At 38.6% G+C, this 21,928-nt stretch overlaps 1 protein-coding gene across 36 annotated transcripts in view; it reads right to left on the bottom strand.

The window, feature by feature from the left end:
* The window catches only part of PBRM1 (polybromo 1), a 104,720-nt gene that overhangs the window by 20,277 nt on the left and 62,515 nt on the right, over positions 1 to 21,928 (bottom strand). For 29 of the 36 annotated variants that reach the window (XM_081525082.1, XM_081525083.1, XM_081525091.1 and 26 more), the window contains 5 exons: positions 15,729 to 15,914; positions 14,673 to 14,830; positions 13,712 to 13,975; positions 7,025 to 7,170; positions 4,320 to 4,477 (listed from right to left, as the gene is read on the bottom strand). In XM_081525082.1, coding sequence (XP_081381208.1) covers positions 4,320 to 4,477; positions 7,025 to 7,170; positions 13,712 to 13,975; positions 14,673 to 14,830; positions 15,729 to 15,914 — 912 coding nt within the window. The remainder of the gene's footprint in view (positions 1 to 4,319; positions 4,478 to 7,024; positions 7,171 to 13,711; positions 13,976 to 14,672; positions 14,831 to 15,728; positions 15,915 to 21,928) is intronic. The other 7 variants (XM_081525090.1, XM_081525079.1, XM_081525098.1 and 4 more) reach the window with 1 other exon arrangement.

The following is a 21,928-nucleotide window of genomic DNA, read 5'->3' as shown; positions in this document are numbered from 1 at the left end:
CCTAGATAGCATGTTTAAAAGCAGAGACATTACTTTGCCAACAAAAGTCCGTCTAGTCAAGGCTATGGTTTTTCCAGTGGTCATGTATGGATGTGAGAGTTGGACGGTGAAGAAAGCTGAGCGCCGCAGAATTGATGCTTTTGAACCGTGGTGTTGGAGAAGACTCTTGAGAGTCCCTTGGACTGCAAGGAGATCCAATCAATCCATCCTAAAAGAGATCAATCCTGGGTGTTCATTGGAAGGTCTGATGTTGAAGCTGAAGCTCCAATACTTTGGCCACCTCATGCGAAGGGTTGACTCATCGGAAAAGACCCTAATGCTGGGTAGGATTGGGGGCGGGAGGAGAAGGGGACGACAGAGGATGAGATGGTTGGATGGCATCACCGACTTGATGGACATGGGCTTGGGTAGACTCCGGGAGTTGGTGATGGACAGAGAGGCCTGGCGTGCTGCAATTCATGGGGTCGCAGAGAGTCGGACACGACTGAGCGACTGAACTGAACTGAATTGAACTACTTCTATGTTCATTTAAGCGTATATTTTATCTGGGAATTTATTTTGAAGCTGATGTGAGAGATGGATACAATTTTACTTTTTCCAAACTGCTACCTAACTTCCAAGTAGCAGGGAAGCAGCTATGGTGCTTTTGTTGAAAACATAGCTGCCACCAGCTGGGGCCGGCTGGCAAAGGGTATCAGTTGGGGCAAACAGTAGACATGCTGAAAAGCTTGGGAGAAAAAAATGGGAAGTGAGATGTTTTGAGGAATAAGAGTTTTGAGAAGCTTCCACATATTCCTGGAAATCTAGAAAGCCATGCACGTGCTACGGGCAAGGTGCATGTTCAGCAAAGACCTGAGAAGGCCCCAGGTTCTCACCCTTAGCTGACTGTCAAGGCCTGCACAAGCAGGCAGTAAATACAAACGCAGAGCTGTGAACTTTCTGGGCTGAGTGCTAAATGTGTGCTCTAGAAAAGATGCACCATGCAGTTGCAAAGGCTGGGAATTTGGAGTGGGTTTTGTTTTTTTTTTGGATCCAAGCACTTAAGAAATTCTCTGTTAAATCACTAACTGACCACTAAGCTGGTAGAACAGAGACTTCAGTGACAACACTCAACAAAGAATACAGTCTTTAAAGTAGCTTAGAAAAGTCACTAAACAAGCAATAATAACTCACAATAAGCCGTGACAACAAAACTTAAAGAGGGGGTAAAATCTGATTTCCAGAGTTATATTGATAATATTCAAAATATTCAGTTTTCAACAAAAACTATGAGGCATGCTTGAGACAAGTAAGTAGGGCCCATTCTCAGGATAAAAAAAAAATGAACAGAAACTGTCCCTAAGCAAGTTTAGACACTGAACTTACTACACAAAGAATTTAAATCAACTGTCTTAAATACACCGGAAGAGCTAAAGGAAATGATGGACAAGGAACTAAGAGAAACCAGAATGATGTCTCACCAAATAGAGAATCAATAAAGAGACAGAAGTTGTAAACATGAAATAGAAATTCTGAAGCTGAAAAGTACAATGACTACAATGAAAAATTTATTAGAAGAGTTCAACGAACACACAGAAGAATCAATGAACTTGAAGACAGGAAAATTAAAATGAAAAGTCTGAGAAAGAAAAAAAGAATACAGAAACATGAAGAGCATCTCAGAGATCCAAGGCACACCTTTAAGCATGACCCACATAGGCATAATAGGAGTCCTGGATGGTGAAGAAAAAGAAAAGGGCAGGAAAAAATATCTGAAGACACAGTGGCCCAAAATCTCCCAAATATGATGAAAGACATGAAAGAAAAAACTACCAATGGAGAATTCTGTATCCATCAAAAATATCCTTCAAAAATGGAAGACTTAAGACAATTCCAGATAAACAAAAGGTGAGAACAGATTGTTGTGAGCAGACCTGTCCTACAAGAAATGCTAAAGGGAGTCCTGTAGACTGAAATGAAAAGGCATTAGATAATAACTTGTAGCCATACAAAGAAATAAAAAAACATCAGTAAAGGAAACTACATAGGTAAATATAAAAGGCAATATATTTTTGATTTGCAAATCCTCTTTTTTTCAACCTGTATGATTTTAAAGACACATGCATAAAGCAATAATTATAAATCTATGATAACGGGGCACACAAAGTATACAGAGGTAATTTCTGACAATAACACAAAGGAGAGGGATGGAGCTATAGAGGAACAGAGTTGTTTGTATAGCGTACAAAATCAGATTTTCATAAGTTTAAGATGTAATCCCCAGGGTCATCACTAGGAAAATAAGCAAAAAACAATCAATGATATAGTTGTCCTAACCAAAGAAGCGGAGAAGGCAATGGCACCCCACTCCAGTACTCTTGCCTGGAAAATCCCATGGACAGAAGGGCCTGGTAGGCTGCAGTTCATGGGGTCGCGAAGAGTCGGACATGACTGAGCAACTTCCCTTTCACTTTTCACTTTCATGCATTGGAGAAGGAAATGGCAACTCACTCCAGTGTTCTTGCCTGGAGAATCCCAGGGACGGGAGAGCCTGGTGGGCTGCCGTCTATGGGGTCGCACAGAGTCGGACACGACTGAAGCGACTTAGCAGCAGTAGCAGCAGCAGCAACCAAAGAAGACCTCAGTCTCCCCATTAGGCTCCCTTTGTCTCCTCACTAGAAGTAAAGCTCCAGAGCACAAATTAAAAGGAAGACCTTCTCTGCTGCAGAAACTCAAGACGGATTTAATAACTTCACTAGCCTTTGTTGTCTCTCCCCAGAGTGGAAGAGAAAATGTACTGAATTATTGGCCATTCAGACATGATTACCATATTCAATTCTGAAAAAAATTCAAAGCACCAAAGAACAATATAGATAAACATTAAAACAACCAAACAAAGTCTAAGTGTAAAATACTTTTTAGGGACTTCCCTAGTGGTCCAGTGGTTAGGACTCTGTGCTTCCACTGCAGGGGACCCAGATTCAATCCTTGGTCAGTGAACACATGCTGCAACTAAATATCCCGTATGCCACAACAAAGGTAGCAGATCCTGCCCACCAAAACTAAGACCCAGGGCAGACAAATATATGAATAAAATATTTTTTAATTTGCAAATTTCCTTTTGATCATAAGCACGGTGGCTTCTTCAACTTCACAACCATAGGTAATCAATATAAAGTTGTGACTAGTAACCTTTTGGAAAACCACTCAAAAAGATGTATATAGCAGCTAGTGTAAAAAGTTACCAAGTTAATTTGGGGCCAGAAGAAACCCAAGAGCTGAAAATGGTGACAATACATGAATCATGTAACTAGATCTCAGAAGCAGAATGGCACTCTGCACACTCAGGAGGATGACTCAACAGAAGCCAAAGCAAGAGACCTTCATGTTTCTGGAACTGAAACAGTAACACTACTAGGGTTAATCCAACAGAGACAGTATGTCTTTTAATTGCTCTCCTTGCTTCCTACCTTATTCTTACAACACTTCCCCATACTGCAGCCACAGTGATTCCTCTAATACACATGTTGGCTCACATGCCTCTTTGTTCAGACTCCTCATAAAACCTCTTATCTGTTAAAAGCTCAATCCCTGCTCATGACCTACCATGACTGAGAGCCCAGTCACCTGAGAGGGCTCATTCCCTACCAGGCCCCCTGCAGAGCTGCAGCCACTCTAACCAAAGAAGACCTCAGCCTCCCCTTGTCTCCTTACTAGAAGTAAGGAGCTTTCTTACTGTGACTCAAACACACCCAGATACTCTGCCTCAAGGTCTTTGCAGCTGATGTTTGCAATGCCTAAAAGGAGTAAAATCTCAGCAGCTATTTGAATGGTTTTCTTCCTCACTTCCTTCAGGGCTCTACTCTCAGGTCACCTACCAGAGAGGCTTTTGCTGACCATATGACTTAAATCAGAACCTCCCTGCAACATTACTCTCTATCCTTGTACTCTGCTTTATTCTCATTCATTGCCCTAATTACTACCTGATGTTCTATATATTTAATTTATTAACTGACTCCCCAGCCTCTGCTCCACACAGTTAGGTCTCTGAGAAGGCTGAGATTTTGATTTTTTGATTGCTATATACCTCATGCTGTCTTCCAGGGGATCTTCCTGACCCAGGGATCAAACCTGGATCTGCTGCATTGTAGGCAGATTCTTTACCACTGAACCACTGGGGAAGCCCAGAGCAAGACGAGAGCCTTCACCAAACACCCAACCATGCCTACACTCTGATCTCACATTTCTAGCCTCCAGAACTGTCAACAGTGCCCAGGACAGAAGACACAATCAATCAACCATGGAATGAGTGTGATTAAATGAAAAGCATGAATACATACCTAGAATACATGTCATGGGGCAGGTTTCTTCCAGATTACTCAAAAACACTTCTTTCTTGTAGAACATTTTTGTCGGCTCATGTTCCGTCTCTTCTGGGTGAATGAAGATAGGGCCGTAAAAATATGCAGCTCCATCTCGAACCCATACCTTTTCAATTCTTGGGAGAAAAAATGGAGAAATTCCATTAAATTAGAATTCTGATGGATTTCATTCCTGAAGACTTAATCTAACAAACATTCTGTAGTATACCAAAAACTTAATGGTATACTATATTTAGAGGAGTTTCACTGACTGTTTTGATAATAAGACAATTTTCTTGATTCTTCTCTTCCCCCTTTTTAAACATATGAGAAGGTATTTGAGGAAAAAAAGAAGTGAACATCTGTCTACTCATCTCAGGGGGGAAATTTTTTTAAAACATGATACCAAAGAATACAATTGAATAGTTTAAGCCGACTTTCAGGTTTTCTTCCTGAGATACAAAGCATCTATCAATTGGACTTGTGAGCTGAATAAACACACAAATCATCAATATTTGGGGTCAGATCACATCAGTGGCAGATAGTCCTTTAAGGCCATGGTTCATGACCTTGTAGGTCAAGATCTAATACCCCTTTACCTCATGAGAATCTAATGAAAGCCACTGACCATCTCCCTAGAAAAAAATAAAAACATCTGATTTCTCTGTGCAGGATACTGTACTATTTCTCAGAACCACACCATAAGGTTGCTATTATCACTGTTCCCAAAGTCTCAAGGTTCCAGACATGAAGAAGCATCCTCATCTCAGTTAATACACACTTTCAGTTCTTCAGATCAAAATGCAGGGGTCACCCTTGACTCCTTTCTCTCTCCTGGACACTTTGCTGCTATTGTTGCTGCTTAGTTGCTCAGTCGTGTCCAACTCTTTTGCGACCTTATGGACTGTAGCCCACCAGGCTCCTCTGTCCATGGGATTTCCCAGGCAGGAATACTGGAGTGGGTTGCCATTTCCTTCTCCAGAGGATCATCCCAACCCAGCAATCAAACCCAGGTCTCCTGCATTGGCAGGCAGATTCTTTACCACTGAGCCACCAGGGACTACATTCTCTTAACTCAACCTTTCAAAACTGGATCTAATTTGTATAACTGGATCTGACTACTGGCCTGAGACATCATCATTCTTGCCTGGATTACTGCAACAGCCTCCTAGCAGATTTTGCCCTTCTACCTTTGACTCTTTACAGTCTATTCTTCATAATCAGTAGACAGAGCCTTTCTGCTAAGACCTAAGTCAGATGTCACTTCTGGGGACTTCCCTGGTGGTTCAGTATTTAAAACGCTGCACTGCCACTACAGGAGACACAGGTTTGACCCCTGGTCAGGGAACTAAGATCGTACATGCCATGGAGTGTGGAGGGAAAAAAAATGCCATTTTTGCACTTAAAATAATCCATGGTATTTCATTTAATTCAGTAAAGGTCCAAGTCCCTTCAGTAGTTTCTGAGCCTCACACAATTTGCACTATATCCCCTGGCTTATATACTTCCTACCTAACTCAATTATTGCCCACTCCCTTTGTCACGAGCTCTGATCTGAACAGCCCAGGCATGCTTCTCCCTCCAGTCTTTGCACTGGCTGTTCTCTGTCCCTGGAAAGCTTTCTCCCTGGGTAGTCACATTATTCACTTCCTTGGTTCCTTCAAGTGTTGGCTCAACTGTGAACTCTTAGTGAGGCTTTACACATCAGCCTATGTAAAGTTTTAAACACCCTACTTTGATCATGGCACTCCCGATTTCGCATATCCAGCTCTATTTCTTTCCATAGCATACATCATAATTTAACGTACTATACACCTTACTCATGTTTACAGTTTGTCTTCCTACTAGAAAAAAGATCCAGGAGACTAAGGATAGTTGTCTCTTTTATTCACTAATATATCTATAGAATTTAGCAAATAGTACATATATAACAAACAATTACTAAATGACGAACAAATACAATGAGGAAACTGAAGCCCAGAGAGGTAAATAATTTGCCTAAGAACATTAAACTGACAGTGCTGGGACTTACATCAAAATCTCTTGGAATCAATTACTTTCCTTAACTACTATCCTCTACTGCCCAGCCCTGTTTCCTAAACTCCTTCACTCCTATTCTATGCCATCCAATCATACTTTCACCCATTTACTTGTTTATCAAATATCTGAGCCTCATGCACTATGTTTGGAGCAGGGGATATAAAGGTATGTATCACTTTTTTGCTCAAAAAGAGAGGGCCTCTAACTCTCCGGGCATTTGCAGTTGCGTATGGAAGCCTGATAATATAACTGATCTGTGTTCTGAGGAGGAGAAAATACACAGAGCTCGGAGAATGCGTAATAGGGGGACCTAATCCAGTCTAGAGGAGACAGGAAAGGCTTCCTTAAGGAAGTGCCATTTCAAATTTAAGCTAAAAAGAGTTCACCATATGAAGGTGGCAGGGAGATTTCTGGGTTGAAGAGTTCAATAAACAGCAGGAGGAGAAAAAGAAAAAACAAAAACACAACAGGATTCATGAGAGGAAGTGTGGCTAGATGCATAAGCAGGGAGACTGTGGTGTGAAAGGAGGTAGGTGACGTTCCCAAGGGAGGGACTTTGGTCTTCATCCTAAACAGTAATGAATTCCTACTGACACCAAATCTCTCAAACCAAACCTGTCCTCTCTTTAACTCAAAATGCTCACCTGCCGACACGAGGACGCACTAGCCCATGGGACTTGATGAAGACACAGTCGCCAACCTTCAGCCACATGTCATTATACCGGAGCTGCTCAAAGTAGTGGCAACCTGGTTCACCATTCGACATTTCCACAGGGACATCTTCTTTCTCCTGTGATAAAGAAAACTGGTTAAAGACAGGCAGCTGACAATCAAGGAGTTGGAAGAGAAAGTATGAAGGCAAAGCAGACTTTCCTTCATTTTAACTTAAAATATAACCATAAAGGAAACCAAAAACAAGAAACCAAAAGTTTAGGTTACTGAAATTAAACTAAATCTTATCAAATACTGTATCTATTTTAAATTTCTAGTTAATTTTCATAAAATGTTACTCAAAGATCCTTTTACTACTCTCTCCTGCCTTTTCCCATTCTCGGAGACTTTAGCCACAAAAAAAGAAAAACAAAAACCAAAAAACCCCCCAGCAACAACAAACAATGAAGACTTAATTTCAGAAACAGCCTCATTCAACTGTTATAAAGGAGCAAATACTATACAAACTTCCTCTTCACCATATTTACTAAGCTCTTAATTTCTGCATATTAACAACTGATTCAAAATTTTTATCATTTTGATTTATTCTAAAATGAAAAGGAACAGTATAGCCTCTGTGACAGAAACACACATACTCTGCTTTTGAATAATTTATAGGGTCTGTCACCTACTGACTGCTGTGACACTGGGTAAACTACTTGACCTCTTATGCCTTGGGTTCATCATCTGTAAAATGAAGAGAGTGTGCAAATCAGATGGGGTTGTTAGGAAGCTTAAATGACACAATCCATGTTAAGTACACAGAATAACGCCTGGCTCATAAAACCACTTAATGTTCACTATTGTTCTTATGCTGCTGCTGCTGCTAAGTCACTACAGTCGTGTCCGACTCTGTGCGACCCCATAGACGGCAGCCCACCAGGCTCCGCTGTCCCTGGGATTCTCCAGGCAAGAATACTGGAGTGGGGTGCCATTTTCTTCTCCAGTGCATGAAAGGGAAAAGTGAAAGTGAAGTCGCTCAGTCATGTCCGACTCTTAGCGACCCCATGGACTGTAGCCCACCAGGCTCCTCCGTCCATGGGATTTTCCAGGCAAGAGTACTGGAGTGGGGTGCCATTGCCTTCTCCGATTGTTCTTATAGTCTTAGCAAAAAAAAAGAAAAAAGAAAAGAAAAGTTACTTCTGATTAATGAAACTAAGAAACATAATTTTCTGAGAAACTAGCAGATAATGAGCATAGCAATAGGTGTTTTAAATACAAAAGCTCTAAAACATATAAACTGAGGAAACTGCAAAACCCCCAAATTTTCTACTGCATTTTCCTGAGAATATCAGAAACTTAACACTTAAGGAAAAAAATTCTGCTAGAATGCCCAGATAATTTAATGCTTTGATCTTTATGATTTCAAATGTGATACTGAAATGGACTTCTTGGGAAATTCTTAAGAATGAGAGAGGTACCACACATATGCTAGATTGAGGGGCACTAGAAGGAATGGAAGCTATGAAAAAGAAAGCCCTGAGATTAAGAATACATATTTATCTTGGGAATGGGTTCTGTTCCAGTTATCCTTCTAAAAACTTCTTGGTATGATGTATTTTAGCCATGCAATATTAAAATAAAGATATGAGACTAAAAAAAGTAATTCATACACAGGACACGGGGTACTAATGAACTCAAATAACAAAAACAAATTTAATTCCCACACTGATTTCCACTGGAATTTCCTCTTTTAAAATTAGTATCTCTATGATTCCCAGACATACTGGTAAAATGTACAAAATATCATGTTCTTTCCCTAGCTCCTTTTCCCTTTTACTATTTTAATGACACTAAAATGGATATTTTTTTCTAAGAAACTAAAAATTTTTTTTGTTTTTTACGTTAAGAATTTAAAAACGCCTTTTCCCTATATAAAAAGTGCATCTGTTGGAAATAATTCAAACATTAGAGTATGTAAAATTTAAAAATCAAGTTTTCTGTGATCCAACCCCAGAGATAACCACCCAGTTTAGTTTAACCAATTTATAGTTTTTCATGTTGTTTACATGTACATAAAACATAAAGCACACATTTTTGGTTTTTCTGAGTAATGATGGAACCATATTCCATTCTGCAACTTGTTAATTCCTTCTGCTGACCGCACAGTTTGCATTATATAAATGGGTGTGTGACAAATTCCTATTCACGGGCGTTTGGGTGTGGCCTAGGGTTGAGCACTATGTTGGAACACCTTCCCTGTTATCAAACAGCAGGGTCAAAGAGAAAGGCACTGATGGGAGATGAGTGTGTGCTGTCCCACATTCACACCAGGCTGTGTGTATTGCTAGTCTTCAGAACTGTCAATTTGCTGGGCATTTTAAAAACTATTAGATTAAAACATTTATGTTTTTTAGATCTATAAATGATCTATTTGGTCCTTTGCCCATTTTTCGAGTATTATTTTTTTCCTAGACTTCAAAGAGTTCTTATATTTTAGAAACAGCAGTCCTAAAACTGTTTCATTAAACTAACTGATACTGTCAATTGTAAATCCAGAAAATGATCTCTTTTTTTTCTTTTGTGCCTACTGGGTTTTATATCATATATATATAAAGGATCCATTCCAAGCTTATAAATGAAGAAAAGATTATATGTAAATAACATAAATGTACTTAGGCTAGCAACTTATGTTTCTTTTTTAATGTTTATACCTTACTTATTTTGGAATATGAAATGAAAGGAGTTCAAGTGGTTTTTTTTTCTTCTTTTATCAAATAGCTATCAGTTTTTCCAATATCACTTGATTCCATCCTCTCTTGCTGAGTTAAAATACTGCGTTTATACCAACTTTCAGTTATAAAATAAATGAGTCACAGGTATCAAATGTACAACACAGGGAATAATTATATAATATCTTAGTATGTTTAAATGATGACTAGACTTACCATGGTGATCATTTTGAAATATATATAGAAATACTGAATCATTATGCAATATACCAGGAACTAACATAGTACTGTAGGTTAATTATATTTCAAATCCACAAACTCAGAAAAAGAGATCAGATTTGTGGTTACAAGGCAGGATATGGGGGGGAAGGGAGATTGGATTATGGTGGTCAAAAAGTTCAAACTTCCAGTTATGAGTAAGTACCAGGGATGTAATGTACAACATGATGAATATAATTAATACTGCTATACATTATATGAAAGATGTTAAGAGAATAAATTCTAACAGTTCTTATCACAAGGGGAAAAAAACTTTTTTTCCTATTTCTTTAATGTTATACCTATATGAGTTGATGGATGTTGATTACCACACTTACTGTGATAATCATTATCATGATGTATGTAAGTCAAATCATTATGCGGTACAACTTAAAACTTACACAATGTTATAGGTCAATTATATCTCAATAAAACCAGAAGAAAAAAAGGCAACTGTGGGACAAAAGGGGAAAAATGAATAAGGTCTCTAGATTAGTAAATAGTATTAATGCTAACTTTCTGGTTTTGATCTTTGTACTATGCTTTACAAGGTGTTAACGTTAGCAGAAGCTGAATGAAGAATATAAGGAATGTCTTTGTACTATCTTTGTTAAGCACTCTGCACATCTGTTAAGTCTAAAATAATTTCAAAGTAAAAGTTAAAATATGTAAAACTAAAATCAATGATTGAGTATCTTTATAGTGTGGATTTAATTGTGAAAAGCCTATTCCCTTCATTAATAAATTCTGAACTAACTCAATATTTTTAAAATGTATTTTTGTAAAATGCAGTATTATTTGGAAGGGTAAAGCACTCTCAACTGCTCTTTCAGTTTTTCTTCTTTTTCTTGTGACTGTCATGAATTTACTCTTTCATAAGAATGATAGTACTGTTGAGTTTCAAAAAAACTTACTCAAGTAGATCTTCAATACCTTTCAGTAGACTGTTTTTCTTCCTACAGGTTCCATAATACTCCTTTTAAGATAATTTCTTAGTGTATTTTTTTTTGGTTTATGTGAATTGGATGGTTTCTTCCAAGATTTTTTATAGCATTTGTTAAAATCTATTCAACATTTTCATTTTACTTTCAAAATCTTATGAATTACTGTTGTGTTTATACAAGAAAGCTATTAACTTATATGTGGATTTTGAAATTTCTACTTGTTGAATTCTCTGTATTCAAAAACTTTTCACAGTTAATTTCTCCCCCATTCTCGGCAAAAAAATAATTTTGCCTCTTAGTTGTCAATACTTTACTACTTTTGTTTGTCTAGTTAGATTGGTTCTTTTCAGAAAAATATAGATAATGGTAAAGCAAGCACCTATGTCGTGTATACAGCTTTTAAAGGAATTTCTTTCACTTTAGGCTTGATATACAATTTTTAAAAATCATTTTGAGGGACTATCTATTTAAAGACTTCAATCCAGATGAATATTATACCTTATCAAATATTTCTCCTTTGATCTACTAATACAAAGAAGTATATTACTAAATTTTATGAATTTTGACTAATCCTTGCATTCCGAGAATGAACTTCCTTCTACTTGGTCATGCTGCTCTCAAACAACTAATGTAATTTCATTTGTACTTGATTTCACTTTTTTCCCCAAGTATTTTTTGTATCAATATTTATAAACTGATACTCAACTGCAGTTTTCTGTTTTTATTTTGTCAGACTTTGGAATCAAAGATTATTCTGTCCTCGTAAGACAAACTGGGAAGTTTTCTTTGATCTCCATACTCTGTGATAATTTTTGTTTGGCTTTACTGCACAGCATGTGGGATCTTAGTTCCCCAACCAGGGATCAAACTCATGCCACCCTGCAGTAGAAGCGTGGAGTCTTAATCACTCCAGGACTGCCTGGGAACTCCTGGAATAATTTAAAGGGTGAAAGAATTTACCTATGGAATTATCAAACCTAAGTACTTTTTGGAGCGAGCTCTCTGACATTAATATCCGCTGGATCATCGAAAAAGCAAGAGAGTTTCAGAAAAACATCTATTTCTGCTTTATTGACTATGCCAAAGCCTTTGACTGTGTGGGTCACAATAAACTGTGGAAAATTCTTCAAGAGATGGGAATACCAGACCATCTGATCTGTCTCTTGAGAAACCTGTATGCAGGTCAGGAAGCATCAGTTAGAACTGGACATGGAACAACAGACTGGTTCCAAATAGGAAAAGGAGAACGTCAAGGCTGTATATTGTCACCCTGCTTATTTAACTTATATGCAGAGTACATCATGAGAAACGCTGAGCTGGAAGAAACACAAGCTGGAATCAAGATTGCTGGGAGAAATATCAATAACCTCAGATATGTGGATGACACCACCCTTATGGCAGAAAGTGAAGAAGAACTAAACAGCCTCTTGATGAAGGTGAAAGAGGAGACTGAAAAAGTTGGCTTAAAGCTCAACGTTCAGAAAACTAAGATCATGGCATCCGGTCCCATCACTCCATGGGAAATAGATGGGGAAACAGTGGAAACAGTGTCAGACTTTATTTTTTGGGGCTCCAAAATCACGGCTGATGGTGACTGCAGCCATGCAATTAAAAGACGCTTACTCCTTGGAAGGAAGGTTATGGCCAACCTAGATAGCATATTTAAAAGCAGAGACATTACTTTGCCAACAAAAGTCCGTCTAGTCAAGGCTATGGTTTTTCCAGTGGTCATGTATGGATGTGAGAGTTGGACGGTGAAGAAAGCTGAGCGCCGAAGAATTGACGCTTTTGAACTGTGGTGTTGGAGAAGACTCTTGAGTCTCCCTTGGACTGCAAGGAGATCCAATCAATCCACCCTAAAAGAGATCAATCCTGGGTGTTCATTGGAAGGTCTGATGTTGAAGCTGAAACTCCAATACTTTGGCCACCTCATGCGAAGGGTTGACTCATTGGAAAAGACCCTAATGCTGGGTAGGATTGGGGGCGGGAGGAGAAGGGGACGACAGAGGATGAGATGGTTGGATGGCATCACCGACTCGATGGACATGGGTTTGGGTGGACTCCGGGAGTTGGTGATGGACAGAGAGGCCTGGTGTGCTGCGATTTATGGGGTCGCAAAGAGTCGGACACGACTGAGCGACTGAACTGAACTGAACTCTGACATTAAAAAAAAAAAATTCTTCATGTTGTTATCTACTTAAACATGTCATCTCTCCTTGATTTCACTTAACTAATTGGTATTATCTTAGAAAATTATTCATTTCATTCAGATTTTACTATTATTATTTGTTTTTATTTATTTTTTGGCTGCACCAAGAGGCTTGTGAGATCTTAGTTCCCCAACCAGGGACTGAACCCAGGCCCTCGCCAATGAAAGTGCAAAGTCCTAACCTCTGAACTGCCAGGGAATGCCCTCATTCAGGTTTTCAAATTTATTAACAGAAATGCACAAGTATTTAAATTTCCTCTATATTTTGTATGTTGAGCTTAATTCCTTTCTTTTTCCTTTATTAGGACAGTTGGTAGTTTATCTCATTGAACCCATCAAAATTTCCTTTTCAGTTCTGCTATTATGTTTTTCAAGTATTAATTTCTCTTTCCTTTATAGTTCCCTTGTTTTTGTTAGGCTAAAGCTTTATATTATTACTCTTTTTCTAATTCTGAAGTTGAATACTTTATTCATTTATTTTTGAGAAGGGGTGTTTTGAAATTAAAATTCTTTTCAGTGTGGCTATTATCCACATACCTTTTCCAAGTTACAGCTGTCTTCAGTTCGACTGTCCTCTGAGTTGTCTGTATTTTTCTCATCATCCCCTTTATCTGCATTTGCAAATACAGAGGCCACTCGGACCACAGGCAAGGGCACATCTCGAGGGACAAACCTAACCGAGCTGATGGGCATGGTCCACAGTTTAATTTTCTTAAAAGATTTGGTTTTGGCAGAATATCGTGATTCACAGACAAAAACATCCTCATCTCGAAAATTTTCTGGGCATAATTTAAAGTATTCCTGGTGGATATAAGAATAAAATCAATTAGGTGAATTTTCTGAAAACCAATCAATCAGAAAACAGACAAAAACATCAACCAACCAAAGAAATAAAAGCTAAAGTGTTAAGACTTTTTGACAACTAACAAATGGTAAATGGTTAGAGATCAGGAGTGTTTCCTTATATAGAATGGCATTACTCAGTACATTCTATTTAGCTTATTTAGTTTACCTCCCTGATGAATAGGGAGGCCTGGTGTGCTGCAGTCCATGGGGTCGAAAAGAGTCGGATACGACTGAGCGACTGAACTGACCTGAAGTTTTACCAACTGCCCCTATGACAGTACATTAGTATTTCAGACAGCTAGTTCTTTAAAGCTTTGAGCCTGTGCCTATAGTAGACAGACAAACAAAAAATACACAATATTACCTAAAACCACACTGAAAACTTAATGATTCTTCAGAAAATGTCATCTTTAAATATTTGTCTGGCAATATAAAAAAATTTAAGCTAACTGCATATATAGTGTAGGCAACAAAGGGTCTTTCACCTTTATGCTCAGATTTATTTTTCCTCACATCTTTACATAAAGCCAGAGACATAGCCTAAAAATATTCAAACAGTTTTAAACAGAGCTATTCATTTCGTAAATATCAATTTCTGTGGTTGAGAACTCCATGAAATAATTTACGGTTTGGGGATTAATAAGTTTCTTACCTTGACAAACATGACCACACATTTTCCTAGAATTTTACTAACAGGAACTTTATTGTAATAGTCACTCTTAAAAACTTCTTTTTCTAGAAATTTTCGTGTAGCCAAATGGAATGTTTCATTTGGCCGATAAAACCAACAGCCATACAACCATTTTTCGCCTCAAAAACAAAGAGGGAAAAAGAGAGAGAATTACCATTCATGGAAATAACATTTTTTTTGTAAAATGAGCAAATACTCCATCCATTCTGCCATCGGCTGAACCGAGCAATGTGCTTTTAGGCCATGGTTCCTTAATAGAATTATCTTAGAAGAAACAATACTTAAAAATAATAAAGTGCAATGACACCTAAAAATGCTACTTTCCCCCTTATAGTAAAAGATGTAAAATAAACAGAACAAGGAAGGGGATGGGACCTACTCTACTCTGCTGGGTCAGGACACAGCTGAAGCTGTGTGCTTTAATAAGGATGTAAGATATACTAAAGGACATATGTAGCACTTGGGTTAAAGAATACAAAGGTATTTTATATGATGAACAGCTGAAAGAACTGAATCGTCTGGATCACACTTCTGCTTGGTTTTGGCTTCATTAACTCCTATTCATTCTCTATGTTTCAAGTTAAAGCCAACTGTTCTAGGAAGCCTTTTTGAAATCAAATTCTAAGCCACATGTCTCTCTATAACAATTTCTTCTTTATTTGTGACTTTTGCCAGAGTGGTTTTGCCAGGAACAAAACATAGACCTTTTGTTCTTCTGAATCTTGGCCATCCTATAGGGTTTGGCTCTTGGATTTTTTTTAATAATTATCAGTTGAATGAATGAATCTCATCTAGACTTTAAGAAGTTGCATTTCTTTTGACTCAGCTATGCCACTGGCCAACAGTGCTCAATCCTATGTTCCTCATATAGTGGGTACTGAATTGTACTTATTAAGAGTGTAAAACAACTACTGTGGAAAGGCATAAAATGTCTGAGTTACAATTTCCTTCCCTGAGAAACAAGGAGTAAAATAATCACATCTCACCAATTTGCTCCCCAATTTAAAACGAACTTACCAGCAGAATCTTCCCACAGTCTCTCAATACAGACGATATGCGGTTGTAGATTGGCCTCTGAGGGCTCGACATAGACGTAATCTCCAACATGGTACATGCTGTTCTTAAAGCTGCAGTCTTGGCTGTATGTGCGATGTAAGCCTGAGAGGCCTGCAGCTCCTGAGGAATCTTCACTCTTTTCAGCTTCTTAGGTAAAAAAGAGAAAAATGTTCTTATGAAAGGGATGTGGGAAACAGATGCAGGATTAAAACTATACACATTAATACATTTAATTCTTTTCCAGATACTCCAAGGCGGGATTCAGGACAAACAGTATGATATCCACATTCCCAATAGTCTCTACTCAAAATTGTCTTTTTAAATTACAACCAATTGCCATTAATTTAAATAAATACATTAATAAAGTATCTACAGAATAAAAATAATCACCTTAATAATATATGCTCACTGTAGTCATTTTGGATGATACAGAAAGGTATAAAGAAGAAAACAGGCCACTCATAAATCATGTGATCCTAGAGATAATCTTGTATGTACTTTCTTTCCATCTTAATACTTCTGAAATGTCTTTCTTCTGTTATTACATGGTTATGTCACAATGAATGGAATCTTAGAACTAAGGAGATATGGACTATGTATTTCAAACAATATACTGTAAACTATATATGAAAAGTATTAGTCACTCAGTTGTGACCAACTCTGCGACTCCATGGATTGTAGCCTGCCAGTCTCCTCTGTCTGTGGAATTGTCCAGGCAAGAATACTAGAGTGGGTTGCCATTTCCTTCTCGAGGGATCAAACCTGTGCCTCCTGCAATGCAGGCAGATTCTTTACTGTCTGAGCTATCAGAGAAGCCCAGAAACTATATCTTTATACACTTAATATCATAAAAATTTCCTCTGAGATCAAATGCTTTTCAAGAAGATTTTTAGTTTTGCTGAAGAATATTTTTTAATGGCTTCCATATCACAAGCTAGAATCAAGATTGCCAGGAGAAATACCAACAACCTCAGATATGCAGATGATACCACTCTAATGGCAGAAAGTGAAGAGAAACTAAAGAGCCTCTTGATGAGGATGAAAGACAAGAGTGAAACAGTGGGCTTAAAAGTCACCATTCAAAAAACTAAGATCATGGCATCTGGTCCCATCACTCATGGCAAATAGATGGGAAAAAAGTGGTAGCAGTGACAGATTTTATTTTCTTGGGCTCGAAAATCACTGCGGATGACTGCAGCCATGAAATTAAAAGACGCTTACTCCTTGGGAAAAAAGCTAAAACAAACCTAAACAGTACATTAAAAAGCAAAGATGTCACTTTGTCAACAAAGGTCTATATAGTTGAAGCTATGGTTTATCCAGCAGTCATGTATGGATGTCAAAGTTGGACCATAAAGAAAGCTGAGAGCTGAAGAACTAATGTCTTCAAACTGTGGTGCTGGAGAAGAGTCTTGAGAGTCCCTTGGACTGGAAGGAGGTCAAACCAAACAATGTTAAAGGAAATCAACCCTGAATATTAATTGAAAGGACTGATGCTGAAGCTCCAATACTTTGGCCATCTGATGCGAAGACCTAACAATGGAAAAGACTCTGATGCTGGGAAGGACTGAAGGCAACAAGAGAAGAGGGCAGCAGAGGATGAGATGGTTAGATAGCATCATCAACTCAATGGACATGAATATGAGCAAACTTTGGGAGGCAGTAAAGAACAGGGAAGCCTAGCATGCTATACAGTCCATGTGGTTACCAAGAGTCGGACACGACTTAGCAACTAAACAACATATAAGCCATCATTTACAAACAACATAGTTGTTTTTTTTTAGTAAAAAGCTTTGCCCATTTCTTTGATTACTTCCTTCGGATAATTTTTCATAAATGGAAGATCTGGAAATAAGCACATTAAATGTTTTTGAATGCATGTTCCAAACTGACCCCCAAAGTCTATCCCAATTTAAATCCATCACTATTTGGCTACAAGGGAGTGGGGGGTCTGTTTCTCCATTCACTCTCTAATACTGGTATTATAAATTTTTTATAATTGCCAGTTTTGGCAATTTTGGTGGAAAATGTTATCTAGTAGTTGATTAATCAAATGAATCCTTGTGACATATGCAGTAGATTCACAAGGTTCTTGAGAATTTTATGCCAGCAAGAACACTGGCCTGAAAGGGACAGAAAGGGCACAAAATGAAAGAAGGCTGGTAACCTCCCCAAACTCTAGAGACAGGAAACAGGCTGATAAAACAACTCAGGTACAAACATGTGCTACCTTTCATGAAAAAAGATGATTCAGAGGGCAAAATGTGGAGTCACAGAGAACTAATTCCAGGCATTGAAGCCTAATATTTTCTCCTGTAGCCTTCACTTTTTCTGTTTCTGCTAAGGTTCTGTTTTTTTGTTTTGTTCTTTATCTTAACATCTTAGAGAGATTTCAGTTAAAATATTTGGTCCCATTTAAATAAATATCTGCTTCTATTTAAAACTAAAACACTTAAAACGCTGACTGGAAGCTCTTCATGCATACACAGAGCTGGGTGAATGATGGATTTCATTGAGCACCAGATGTTATCTTTAGTTTTCCCCCACTACCTGCTGCATTTCTCAAGAGAAAAAATCTGTCTCAAAATTAAAAGCTATTCTAGGAGATCAGAAGTTTCGAAGGTCAGGCGTCTCACTATTTGGTATAAATCCTTTCATAACTCTCCTCTTCAGAACCATACCCCAACCCTTAGGTCGGCCTGGTGTCCCTGAGTCTGGACACTCCAGGGATGAACAGTCAGAGGAAGAGTGGGGAGGTAATCTAGAGGTTCAACTCCTTTAAATTTAGACTTTCAACTAAACTTTTTGTTTCTAGTCTTGCATGCACCTTCATTTTTCAGGTGTACATGGCATTCTAATACTTGCGCCTTTCTCGACAGGAAATGGCCTGCTAAGGTCTTTATCTGACACTAGCCTTGAAGCCAGCATTAGCAACTTATCTATCAATTTTTCTAGCTTCCAAATTTTAACAGCCATCATCTTCTCTTCCACTGTTTCCTTCACTTTTTTTGAAGGGAGTGAATGCTTTTGTGTTTGTTTTTTGTTTTGTTTTAAAAGCCATCTTCTGTCATTTGAATCATTTTGGAAGAAGGAGCAATGGTATCTGCATACAATCTGCCCACGTTTATGTAGTCTTACTTTTGCTTACTGACTGAAGTAGGAATAGTTAGTTCTGGCATTTAATATAAAAACAGGGTGTGTGACATCTTGTCTCCCTCAATTTCCACTGATTATTAAGAAACCTACTCTGTGATTTAAAGACAGAGAAGGCTGACTGACATTCAACCATCATTCTTTCCAGCATTTTGCCATCTTTCAATACTCATAAATAACTAGTTACAACAACCTTCAGAATACTCTACTTCTAAGCTTTTCCTACTCTGTCCTTCCAGTGCTGACCTCACATTCTACGGCAAAGCACCACTTCCTACCTACCTCCAGTCTCATGCTGGGGAAACAGTCTCTGAATTAGTGCAAAAGGTGAGTAATTACTAACGGGGATGCTCTAGCAGCCTCAGAAAGCAGTTCTTTGCAGCAGTCTTCCTTTTCTCTCGTCACCAAAGGCTCCCAGGCTCAGAAGACAGGTACAACATTGAAAAAGGAAATGCAAGTCTCCTAGCTTTTCTAGCTTTTTTCTTTATGTGGCTCTGCTTTTCTACCACAGGTCTTCATCATAGATTAAGTCATCAAAAATATTTCCTGGTATCTAAGGATCAATTAGCACAGTGACCAGGAATCTTTAAAATGTCAATACAGGGAATTTCCTGGCAGTCCAGTGGTTAGAACTTGACACTTTCACTAATGGAGGCCTGAGTTCAATCCCTGGTCAGGGAACTAATATCCCGTAAGTCACATGGCATGGCCAAAACCCCCACAAAAACGTCAGTACTGCCTTTTCTCTAGAATGTGCCACCTTATATTGGGTTCACAAATCACTGCTAATCCACCAAGAAGGAAGGCAGGTGCCATAAATTTTTGCTCCTCCACTCATTAAATCCAAGGACTTAGAGCACTGATTCCCAGACTTAAGTGCACATCAGAACGACCTACAGGTCTTGCTAAAACAAAGACTGCTGCGTCCCTCCCTGAGAGTTTCTGAATTAGTAGGTCTGGCATGGGAACAGAGCACCGGCATTTCTAACAAGTTAACAGGTGATGCTGATGCTGCTTGCCTAGACGTCATACTGTGAAAGCAAGCTTTGAGTAATTCAAAGAGCAGCTGTCATTAACTTTGCATTGCCAGGGAAGTATCAACTAAATTTAAAAGGAAAAAATTTCAAGTATACAAAACTTTGTCACAGTGTTTCAAACATCACTCAGTACAGTACTGGCATTCTGTCTTTTTCACTCATTGAATTCTGTTTTGATCTTTATTATTTCCTCTATTTACTTCAGGCTTGACTTGCTCTTCTTCTAACTTTCTGAAGTGGAAAAATGGATTCATTTTTATGAATTTAAACATGTATATTTCTAATACATGTTTAAAAATATGTAAATTTCCTAGTAACTGCCTTATCTCTATCCCATAAATTTTAATATATTATTTTTGCTTTTATTTGGTACAAGATTTTTCTAATTGTCCTTCTGATGTCTTCTTTGATCCATGGGTTATTGAGAAATGTACTGCTTCATTTACAAATATTTGGGGATTTTCTAGATTTCCTTCTGCTGATTTCTAATTTCTAATCCAATCCTATTGTATTCAAAGAACAAACTTGGTATGATTTCAATCCTTTAAAATTTCTAAAATTTCATAAAACTTGTTTTATGACCTAGCTCATGGTCCCTTCTAGACAATGTTCCATGCAGGCTCTACAAGAATGTGTATTCTGCAGTCACTGGTGTAGCGTTTTACATGTCCCTCAGGTCAAGCCAGCTGACAGTACTGTTCAAGAGCTCAGGCTGCTGTAAGAAGACCCACCACAGATGACAGTGTGGGTTCAACAATGAACATCCATGTCTTGCAGTTCTGGAGGCAGATCTGGCATATGGTGAGGGCCCACTTTCTGCTGCTGACTGCCGTCTTCCTGCTCTTCATCCCCTTACAATGGCACCAATTCCACTGTGCTGACTCCACTCTCATAGCTATATCCAAACCTAATTATTTCCGAAAGGTCCCCCATCTCCAAATACCAACATATTGGAGGCTACAACATATGAATTTTGGTGGGGAACATAATATTCAGTCTATGACAGTCTAATCTTATTAAGTCATACTTTTGCCAATTTTTGGTTTAGCCTGTCATTTGCTGAGAAAGGTGCGTCAAAACTCTAATAGTTGAACTATTTCCCTTTTCAGTTCTGTCAGTTTTTGCTTCATGTACTCTGCAGCCTCACTATTAGGTACATTTTGTCTGCTGCTTAGTTTCTAAGTCATGTCTGACTCTTCTGTGACCCCATGGACTGCAGCCTGCCAGGTTCCTCTGTCCATGGGATTTCCCAGGAAAGAATACTGGAGTGGGTTGCCATTTTCTCTTCCATAGGTACATATACATTTGTAAGTATTATGTTTGACCCTTTTAACATTTTAAAATGTCCCTCTTCATCTCTAGTGGGAGAAGGCAATGGCACCCCACTCCAGTACTCTTGCCTGGAAAATCCCATGGATGGAGGAGCCTGGTGGGCTGCAGTCCATGGGGTCGCGAAGAGTCAGACACGACTGAGCGACTTTCCTTTCACTTTTCACTTTCATGCATTGGAGAAGGAAACGGCAACCCACTCCAGTATTCTTGCCTGGAGAATCCCAGGGACGACGGAGCCTGGTGGGCTGCCGTCTATGGGGTCGCACAGAGTTGGACACGACTGAAGCGACTTAGCAGCAGCAGCAGCTTCATCTCTAGTAATATTTCTTAAAGTTTATTTGTCTAATTAATATAGCCACTTCAACTCATTATGGTTACTATTTGCATGGTATATCTTTCCCCTTCACCTCATCAGCTTCTCGCTACTCCTCTACACATGGGCAGCTTTCCAGTCAGCCAAGAATGTGTGGAGAGCTTATGTTAGTCCTTCTACAGTAATTTTCAGGATATTCCTCAACGTCAGCTGTTACCTGTGGCAAGCAAAACTGCACGTTTACTCAGTTCGTTCCTGCATCAACTGCTTTTGTTGGCAGTCAACACACAAGACCACCCCCTCTTCCAGTCCAACACCCCCACACA

This window comes from Giraffa tippelskirchi, chromosome 9 (genome assembly GCF_054371585.1).
Source record: "Giraffa tippelskirchi isolate mGirTip1 chromosome 9, T2T-mGirTip1v1.2.pri, whole genome shotgun sequence".
In the NCBI taxonomy this organism is placed as follows: Eukaryota; Metazoa; Chordata; class Mammalia; order Artiodactyla; family Giraffidae; genus Giraffa; species Giraffa tippelskirchi.
This window is presented reverse-complemented; position numbering and strand designations above follow the sequence as displayed.